At 32.0% G+C, this 11,100-nt stretch overlaps 1 protein-coding gene across 1 annotated transcript; it reads left to right on the forward strand.

The window, feature by feature from the left end:
- Nucleotides 1-2,157: 2,157 nt before the first annotated feature.
- On the forward strand, nucleotides 2,158-2,858 carry LOC136220671 (probable calcium-binding protein CML25). The gene has a single exon (XM_066008468.1). It carries the CDS (start codon nucleotides 2,279-2,281, stop codon nucleotides 2,768-2,770), a length of 492 nt encoding a protein of 163 aa, XP_065864540.1. The 5' UTR covers nucleotides 2,158-2,278; the 3' UTR covers nucleotides 2,771-2,858.
- Nucleotides 2,859-11,100: the final 8,242 nt, after the last annotated feature.

Below are 11,100 nucleotides of genomic sequence, written 5' to 3' on the forward strand. Positions count from 1 at the left end.
CCTGGCTGGCTGGGTTTACCCATAACTTAGGTACGGGCTCCTCCTTTACTGCAGAGCTCTGGGGGATCTTGTCTGGCATTAAACTCGCCATTCGCATGGGTGTTAAAAGACTTTCGGTGGAGTCTGACAATTTGGAGGCTATCAACAGGATTTCGGATAGACAGGGTGTTTGTCTTAAGAGTCAGAATCTCATTAAAGCCATCTTGAGGCTTCGTCCTGCCTTCGATTCTCTTACCTTCTCCCATATTTATAGGGAGCAAAACCGCGTGGCGGATCGCTTGGCAGCTGCTGGGTATGGGGGGATGTTAGGTGTTTCTACCCTTTCCGTTCCTCCTTCTTTTCTGTTACCTTCTCTTCTTGAGGATAGGATTGGGGTCAGTCTTACTAGACTGATCCCGGGTTAGGTTTTTGTTTGTTTGTTTTTTTTTCTTCCCTTCTTACCAAAAAAAAAAAGAAACTAATACTGTATTGCACACGAAAATAACCAGAAGCAGTTTGAGGGATAAGGCTCTGGCTTGCCAAAATGATAAGTATCAGAAACAGATAAGCTTATCTACATTCTAGAATCTCAAATTACAAATCCAATGGGCTTTCCTTTTTTTTTTTTTTTTACTTAATTTAACTTCAAATCAGTCTTGACTAAAGGTCCTCCACATTCTATTCTAGGATTGGAAAATCAAGCTTCATTAAAAAAAAAAAAAAAAATACTGTTTACAAAACATACTGTTTAGTCTTTGTGTTTTCAAAAACACACGAAAAGGTCCCTAACATTTTTCTCAGTGAACTGTTTAGTCCTTCGATCTGTTTGTTAAATTTTTTACCGTTTATAAATTCGGAAATGACTAAATTACCCTTTACTATTTATCAGTCAAAAGCAATCCATACATCTACGTCTTTCTCTCACAACTCGCGCTCATAAAAAAATGGAGAAAGGATTGAATCATAAACCCATAATCGAATCACTCATGCTCATTCTTCCTGTTTGAATTGAAGGTAGAAATCGACTCAAATCTCTCTCGCTTACTCTTCCAGTTCGAATTGAAGGTGGAAAACGTTCATATCAAGAAGAAGAACACTCAAAGTTGATTTCAGATACAGTAGAGTCTAAAGAAAAGGAAAATAAAGGAAAAGAAGAACGCAGAGATGAGAAACAATGAAGATAATGGTCTTATATATTTGATTTTGTGGTAAAGGGGTAGTTAAGGCATTACATTTTATTTTAAATAGATTTTGACTCAAATCCAAATTGACTAACAGAATCTTCATGAGAGTCTAACGGCAGGGACTAAAAAGTTCACCGAGAAAAACGTTAGGAACTAAACAGTTCATCGAGAAAAAAGTTAGGAACCTTACCGTGTGTTTTTGAAAATATAGGAACTAAACAATATGTTTTGTAAAAATATAGAGACTTATAAATTAATTACTCTTAAAAAAATGCTAAAACTTTTGCATTTTCTTTCAATTTCCTCTAATTTTCACATTTATTCATCTCCAAACTTCCAAACAAATGCTAAAACTTCCAAAAACAAAAATTATGAGAAATTCTATACTACTAATATGTTTAAGCAATCAAATAATAAAGAACTACTAATACCACTTGTATTTATTTATTTGAATAAAATAATATTATCATTTATATTTGTCTTGGTATTTATTTATTTGAATAAAATAATATTATCATTTATATTTATCTATTTCTTTAACACTGATATTTTTTATAAAATGATATGCATCTCTCTTAATTGATGGGTAAGAATATAAGTATTTACTTATAGAAATTTTGCTTAATACATCGGTTGTCTGGGGTACTTAGCCGAAAACTTCAACCGTCTCTTAAACTTTTAAAAGTTTTAAATAACCTCTATTTTTATTCAATTGCATTCAACAATCTTTTATTTTTGTCTAATTACATTTAATGATCTCTTATTCCACGGTCCTTGTTACATTCAATAATTCCATATTTTATGTTATTGCATTTAATAATCCCAAAACATAAATTGTCCTGATGTTTCAAAAGTTTGTTAGGCCTAGAAACTTTGAGATACATCATTGATTCATTCACCAATTCAAAACCAAGACTGTATCAAAGCAAGACTATGTCCGTTTATTACATCATGAAACAAGAACAAGCCCAAGGTATTTATATAAATCTAAAACCGCAGAATTCTCCCGTTTTCGTTTCTCAGATATCCTCTGAATCATCCTCTACTTAATCATCACAAAATCCCCAATTCACTTGTACTTTTTCTTAACTATATTCTATACTTAAACCCTTTCAATGGACAAAACCCCACAAAATATATCTGATTCATTTGCAACCCATTTCAGACAAGTTTTCAAGCAATTGGATACAGATGGAGATGGCAAAATATCTTCACACGAGCTTAGTGAGTTGCTTCTTTCTCTTGGCTATGAAAAATCAGAAGCTATTGAAGAAGCTGAAGAACTGGTGAGATGTATGGATTCAAATGGAGATGGGTTTGTGGAATTAGATCAGTTCATTCATTCATTGAGTAATTGTGGAGGAAAAGAAGATGAAGATTATGATTATGATAATGATTTAATGGATGTATTTTCAGTATTTGATGTTGATAAAAATGGGTTCATTTCTGATAAAGAGTTGCATCAGGTTTTGATTAGACTTGGATGTGATGAACATGAATGTAGTATTCAAGATTGCAGGAAGATGATTGATGGAGTTGATCAAGATGGTGATGGTTTTGTGGATTTTCAAGAATTTAGAGCAATGATGACAAAAAGTATGGGCTAGAATAAGATTTTTGGATAGTTTTATATGAGTGGAAAAAAATAAATTTTATGTATTAAATTGTAAATATGTTGAAGTTTAAGTGTTAAAAATGTAATTTATAGCCGAACTCTCTTGTTTATTGCATTTTCAAAGCCCACTGCTTCAGAGACAGTGACTTTCTTATGCCCAATGATATCCTCATTAATTTTGTGTGCCATGCTTTGATAGAATGGCATGAGGGTCAGTATAAAGGTCTTAGAACTTATTATGATAGCGACACTAGTTTATCAAGCAATAATGATTCTCTAACCGTGCCTTCTCGCTATTCTCGACCTTAGGGAAATAGATTGAAGGTTAACGTAGATGATTCTGTTATGGAGGTTCTAGCTTCCTAGGAGCGGGCCCAGTAATAATGACCCGGTCCAGAGTGGTGGTACCGAGGTAGAAGGTTTGAGTAAAGAACAACCTAAGGAATGTCGATAGGGTAGGAATAAACGGAATCTCACATGGAAAATGGAGAGATAGTAATTTAGGTAGATGCGTTTTTAAAGCGTTGGATTTGGACCAAAGCGGACAATATCTGCATGGTAGTGAGCCTGGTTGTTACAACCATGTACACTGTGTGATTTGGGAACGAACTAGGCGGAAGCTGGTGGACCTCGGTCCGAAACGGGTGGCGCTGAGGTAGAAGGCCTAAACAAGGAACGATTCTAAGAAATGGGAATGGGAGCTGAAATAAACTGAAACAGAAATAGAAAGAGAGAGTGACTAAGGTTATTAGTAAGGTGTAAATTTAATACATGTAGATGTGTTTTAGTGCTTAATGCATTGGATTTGGGTTTTGTGGATAATATCTGTATGGTATTAGGTCAAGTTATTACGGTCGGAGTTGTGTTAAGGGATGGAGTTGGGACATATCTGCATGATCAGTTTTTACTTGATTCTTTTTATTGATGTGTCCGTTAATTTTGTTAGTCGTTGTGCTAATAAAAGCCAATTTTTTTTTTTTCAATGGAATGTAATGTTAACCCTCCAGATCTTATTTTTCAAGATTTGTACTGCGATTAATGCAATGCTTTTCTTCCTAAAAAAAATAAAAATTATAATGCACTGACTAATGAACTGATCATTCTTTTAGAGGAAATTAACAAACTAATTAACCATGTACAGCCTTAAATCCTGCCCAAAAAATAGGCCCGTTTGTCTAAAAGCCCAATAAATCTGTTGCCAGCCTAAATAGAGGAACTATAGGCCCAAGATCGGTTTAGTACTTGTGCTAATTCTCTTATATGATAGACTTGAATTGATTTTTTTTAAATAAATTATCTGATTACTCCATTTCGATGTTTGTTATCCACCCTTTAAGTAGATGGTCACCCGATTAATTTTTTTTTTTACGAATATTAAAACTCGAACTCAAGATCTTTAATTTAAACGATTTGAGTTTATTAACCACTTAAATCAATTTTAATTGATAGTTAATTAATGAGGTCTGAAGTGGATTAAAACATGATTATTTGAAGATTGGGGTTTGAATTTTTTTTTTTTGACTTAATAATAATAACAATGGAAAAAAATGTAAGTACAAGGATATTGTTCAGTAGAAATAAAAGTAAAAACTACATATTTCCATAAAGTAATGGATAAAGGTTTTTATTTATTTATATATTGGTGAATTTTGATTATTTAGAAAAAATTGGAAAAAAAACACATTTGAAATGTGTTATATATATATATATATAAGAGCTTGTTTGCTGACTGTTGCTGACTATTATTTGTTGTTGCTGTTAGCTATCGATGTTAACTTGTAGTTGTTAGTTGATTTTCTTTTCAAAACAACTATTAACAAATTGTTTTTCAATTCTAATCAAACACTATTTTTTTCGAAACTAGAATGAACTCATTGAAAGTCAAAACAAAGAACATCATAAAACAAGGATCATACCGAGTTGGAAGTCCTGGCAAGAGCATAATCTACTCGGTTCGCTGATCTCCTAGCAAAGATGTGATGACATCTAAAAGATTTTAACAAAAAAACTTCAATTTTCTAAAAGGGTCCCAATGTTAGAATCTTCGTAGCACTTGTTCTTTAAGGCTTGAACCAACAACTGAGACTACGTATCAGACTACACTTTGTCCACTTAAATGGTTCTTAGTCAGATCAACTTAAAGTTTCGCGAAAGCAAAAGCATGTATGTCATGAAAGCGCTCATCAAACTAGGTATTAAGACATTTTAAGCATGTAAGAACCTACTAGAGTCATCTCGGAGGACACACCCAATGTCGATATAGAGGTATTAGTAAAACTAGCCATATCAAAATTGCATTTTTGCAAGGATAAGCAACCCAAAGAATGGAAGAATACACCATGCTAGCAAGGAGGATAAATCCAACTCAAGAATCATTGTCGGCTCTCATGGACGATATTTTTTCAAACAACTACGTTACTACTTAGATTAGATACTTCATGAAATGACGACTACCGAGCAACCATCAGCCTGAGAATGAAAAGAAAACATGAACTTTACCCAAATATAGAAACTTGAAAAGTTGTGACGGTGAATGCTTATGTTTGCCCGACTCCAGACAACATTCACCAAATCACAAGAAACAAAAATGTGGAACACATCATCCCAGTAGCAATGACAAATAGACAAATCACTTTCTAACATAGCAATCACTACAAAAAAAATACCCCTATAACAACACTTATTTAAATGAACTTATAGAAAGTGTCACTACAAAATATATATATATTTGCTTTAAATAGACATTCTACGGTATTTAATTAAACTTAAATAAATTAATTTAAGGCTCATTGCTTAAACTTAAATATTGACTCCATTACATAATGTATGAAAGTATGTTCTTAATCTTTGGATATGGTTGATTTGATTCATTAAAAATATTTTGTAATTATATATTTTATTATAAAAAGTATTGAAATATTTATATAAAATAAAAATAATTAAAAAAAATGGTCCAAAGGAGGTTTAAAAGTCTCTAGTTGCAAAACCGTCGGTAAAAAAATTCAAAACTGTCGCAAAACCATCAGAAATCCGTCAAAACCGCTAGAACCAAACCGTTCCTATAGAAACTTACTCCGACGCATCACAAAAACCGTCGCTAGAGTAGCATCGCCTGTTGTAGCAACGGTTCTGCGACGGTTTAAATAACCGTCGCTAAAGTCTATAGTGACAGAAAAAACCGTCGCTACAGAAGCTAAATTCCGTCGGTAAAGGCTCTTTTCTTTTGTAGTGAATATAACTTATAGAGACAAATCATTGACATGATTATCATTTTTGTGTCATTTATATCATATATAACCATATGAAATATATAAATACATATAACACGATTATAACGATAATTCAATTTTAATATTTTTAATAGCAAAGAGTTGCTACACTTCTCAATCCCAATAAATAAATACGATAACTTAACTGTTTGATAACTATTTTTGTCTGAACATATAAATTATAGAAAAATACAGAAATTTAGCAACAAAAGTTAGATTGAGATTTATTTTAATGAATTCGTAGTAATTAAAAATGCTATCTGCAAAATTGAAAGCACACTTTTCCAGTATATATTTTAGCAATAGACAGCACAATCATTTTATGTTCCCATTTTAAATTATTTTATTGCTAATATAATTAATTTCATCAATAATTAATTTAATTATCTTATTCCCTCCATTTTCAAATAAGTGTCGTTTTAGATAATTGTTTTTGTTCTTTTTTAAGTGTCGTTTTCGTTTTTCAATAAAATTTAGTATAGTTTTTTGGTCTAAGCATTTAAATTTTGTCTTGATTTATGTGTTTTTTAAGCTTTCAAAGTTTTTTCTCCAACCATTATAGGAAAGAGAATTTTTATTTAGTTAATTCATGTAAATTTATTAATTTAAGTGCATATTAATTGTGTTTCTTAATTTGTGTGAAAAACTCTAAAACACACTTATTTGAGAATGGAGGGAGTAATGTTGATGACTTTTACAATGTAAAAGAACATAAAAAGAATGCCTCAAAGTCATCATTGGGTTGGCATTCTGTCTTATGAATCCACCACTTTCTTATTATTCATATCTCAGCCGGTAATCATATTATATTAATTAATTAATTAATTAATCTGTCAATTTAATTAGTTTACTCCAACTTTGATCTAAGTTAATTAATGTTAAAAAGGAACTTCCATTTTACTCCCTATTATGTGGGAACCATTTTTTTTTTCTAAAGCTGTTTTATTTTAATTTTAAAAAAAACTTGATTTAAGTGGATAATGTTTTACATATCTATATTATATATTATATATGTGAAAACAGAAATAATTCATAAGAAATGTTTTAGAGATCTTTAATGGCATCATAGGAATAAAGAGAATAGACGCGTTTACAACTTGATCTAATACTATGTAGATATTGTTCGTTTTGGCTTAAATCCAACACCTTGAACCTCACGGTTTTAAAATATGTCTGTGTATATTGGATTCTCAACTTACTAATAAGTCTCAGTAACTCTCTCTCCATTTCCGATGTGGGATCCAGTTCATTCCTGCCTCATCGTCATCCCTCAGAGCCCTCCTTGCTCAAACCTTCTACCCCGACGCTAGGGGTGCACATGGTTGGTTAATCAGTCCATTAATAAAAACCATTAATCAGTCCATTTAATTCGGTTAACCATATTTCGGTTAGCTTATTACTTTGGCCGGTTAACTTATATTTCGGTCGGTTAACCATTAGTGACTTTTCGTAGAAAATATCACTTTAAATCTATAATTATTTACTTTAAAATAAATATATGATTATTTAAATATTAAATAAAATTATTGAACTTCAAATTTAATTAACAAAATCGTCAAAACAAATAAATTTTAAGTTATTTTAATATTTTTAACTTAAAAATTCAATATAAATATGTATATTTATATATTGATAATGAAATTTCTACATATATTTATATTAGTTTTATGTGTATCGATACATAATCGGTTTATTTTTCGGTTTCGGTTAACCATCAGTTTTTGAAATGAAAAACCGTAAACTAGTCCACTGGTTACGGTTAACTTATTTTTTGGTTCGGTTTCGGTTTCGAAAATCGGTTTTTCGGTTAGTTATGTGCATCCCTACCCGACGCTATCATTTCGGACTGGGTTGTTACACATTATCTCTGTCATCATAAATAATATAAATAATACATTATCTCTCACATCATAAATAATATATTAATATCATAAATACTACATTGATCGATTTGCATCAGAAAAAAAAAATGTGTCAGCATATAAATTTTCTTTTTTTTCAGCTTTTTCTCACTTTTTTTTTTTTTGTGAGACATGACTTTAAAAAAAACATAAGACAATAATCTATTAGCCTAATAAACATTAAAGTGGAATACATATAACTAATGAAAATGAATTAACTATTATAATAAATATATAAAATCATTGTAAAAAATAAAAATTTAGAATTCGAATTCTATTGCACGTAGAAAATTTTAACTGTCACTTGAAGGATGCTCGACGAGGTTCAAACCGAACAATAGGAGAACTTATACAAAATACAATTGCATTTTTTATTTAATTAAGCTTATACACCTGAACCACATTTTTAGTGGTATTTTGCATATATTATATTAATTACTCAAAGTTAGTCCGTAGCTAGCAAATATGTGCTATAAAGTGGATAGTATTAAATAATTTTAAAATATGGTATTGGACACCATGTCAAAAGAAAGTTGAAGCATGCTTAAAAAAAGGTGTTTAAAAACTTGATTCCTAATGGAATGGATTAGGAATCTCCTTTTTCTTCTTTTCATATATAGATTAAGATGATAACTAAAATTCTTGATTATCATACTATTTTACTAATTTATATATATATATAGATCCTTATAATAATAAATTTAAATAGGAACCCCTCTTAATTTTATTTTATTATGTTGAGTAATGAACAACTAAGCATAAAACACTCAACACAAAGGACCTATTATAACTAAGCATATTTGTAAGAATCTTTGTATCACGTAGGAATAACATAAATTAGAAAATACAATGAGAAATATTATCAAGATAATAATATCTGAAGGTGAATAAAGTATGGATGAACTGTAACAAAACCAACCTTTGGCCATCGGAAGTCACCATACTGTCCCAAAAGAAATCAAAGTCCGTGCCAACTAAATTACTTCATCAAGAAGTAAGCTAAATAAATAATCAAAGCTTATTGATTAATTCAAGATGAGCTTTCAAAGCTTGTACTAACAGCCGGTAGAGTTGGACTCTACAAGATATCTAACTGGCCAAATAGACTATTGACATTGTACATCATCACTATTATCATTAAATGGAAATTCATACATTTCTTGAATATCTTTTACGTGCACAAAATTGTGCAAAGTTCTTTCAATTTCATCTACTCAAACACCAACCATATCTCGCAAAGGCAAACATAGAGCAAAATGGTCAATAAAAAGTTAAAACGATAAGACAAGTTCCATTGTTGATTCTTGAGTGAACATAACATAGCCCAAAAGACTGGATAGAAGAAAACGAGTCAAAATCTGGAAATTCAAGTTAGGGTTTGGATTGTAGTTTTTTTAAGCAAGGATTTATGAATATGCAAAAAAGAATGGAAAAGGGAAGAAAGAAAGGGGGGGGGGGGGGGGAGAAGGAGAAGGCCAACATAATTCTCATAAATGCTAAACATTCAAAGGTATGCTAAACATTCCACATTGCTTAATCGGAGATTTATATGTCTCCTTATGCGTGAGGCTATCCCCTCCCTTTGAGGTACATTTTGGGGGGTGAGTTAGACCTTTGTTTACATGTATCAGAACCATGGTATGTTGGTTCCTTCGGTGATATTAACATCACACACCAAATGAATTGGGTGTGATGGGGCGTGTTAAACATCCCTCATTGTTTATTTCGAGAGTTATATGCCTCTTTATATGTGCGAGACAATCTTCTCTCTTTGAGGTTCCTTTTGAGGTGAGTTAGGTCGTTGTTTACAAGGTATGACTTGCGAGAGGTGAAGAAGGAACAAATAAAGAAGATGAGGAAAAGAAAAAAGAAAATAGGGAAAAATTAAGGAAAGAGCGAAAGCAGCCAAACGATGCTCAACTCAACTTTCTTTCGACACCACTAAGGAACAGATCGGGATTTGAGGGTTGTATAGTAAAATTAGCAATCTATAAGAATTAGGTAGAGGGCAAACAAAATACAGATTTAGGATAGTTAAAATACATTTCGGGAGTCGAAGTCCCAAAATGATAGTGTTCGGGACTTTGAGCCATGGACACTTTAATTTCATTAAAGTGTCTGAGACTCAAAGTCCAAAATATTTCTTTTGCATCTCTTTTCACATCATCTCTTGAGTTAAATATCATTCCTACACAAAATTCCTTTGAAGGATCTAACAATATATCAGTAGGCTGTTGTTTGTAAGGGTTCATAGGATACGCATCATAATCACTTTCTGTGAGGTATGATGATAATGGATTAAATGAAGGAACAAATATTCTCTGCGGAAAAGAGATGTCTAGGACTTTGAGTCTCGGACACTTTGAGACTCAAAGTCATAGACATCGTCATTTTAGGACTTTGATTCCCGAAATGAGTTTTGACTACCCTAAAATCATATTTTGTTTATCCTCTACCCATTTCTTATAAATATTTAATTTTTCAACTCCAAACCATTATTTGACTTAAGACTTTATCTTGGAGCACTTATTACAGTTGGAAGAAGTAAATCTCAGACATTTGGTTATCTCAAGGACCGTATCTGGGCTCGAATTAATAATTGCCAGGAGAGGTTTCTATCTCGGGAAGGAAAATATATTCTCATAAAGTCCGTGCTTCAGTCTATTTCAACATATTTAATGAGTCTTTTTCTGATGCATGTGGATTTCTGTGATGATATTAATAAATCATTGAACAGGTTCTGGTGGAAGTCCTCTGGTTCATCCATATCTGGTATTCACTAGAAGGAAGGGAAGAAACTGTGTAATCCCAAATCTAAAGGTGGCATGGGTTTCAGAGACATTCATAAATTCAATTGAGCACTTCTGGCAAAGTAGGGTTGGCGTATTCTAACCAATCCCGACTCTTTTGTCACTAGGATTCTGAAGTCCAAATACTCTCTTGTCAAGCTTAGATTGGACACAATCCATCTTTCACATGGCACAATATTTTAGAAGGTAGGGACCTGTTGCAAAAAGGTTTGATCAAACGAGTAGGGAGAGGGGATAACATCAGAATTTGGGGAGATCCATGGCTATCGGATATAATGAATCCATGCCCAACAACAACAATTTCTTCATCTTTCCCTTTTGGACTGGTTTCTGAATTACTAC

This window comes from Euphorbia lathyris, chromosome 2 (assembly GCF_963576675.1).
Source record: "Euphorbia lathyris chromosome 2, ddEupLath1.1, whole genome shotgun sequence".
In the NCBI taxonomy this organism is placed as follows: Eukaryota; Viridiplantae; Streptophyta; class Magnoliopsida; order Malpighiales; family Euphorbiaceae; genus Euphorbia; species Euphorbia lathyris.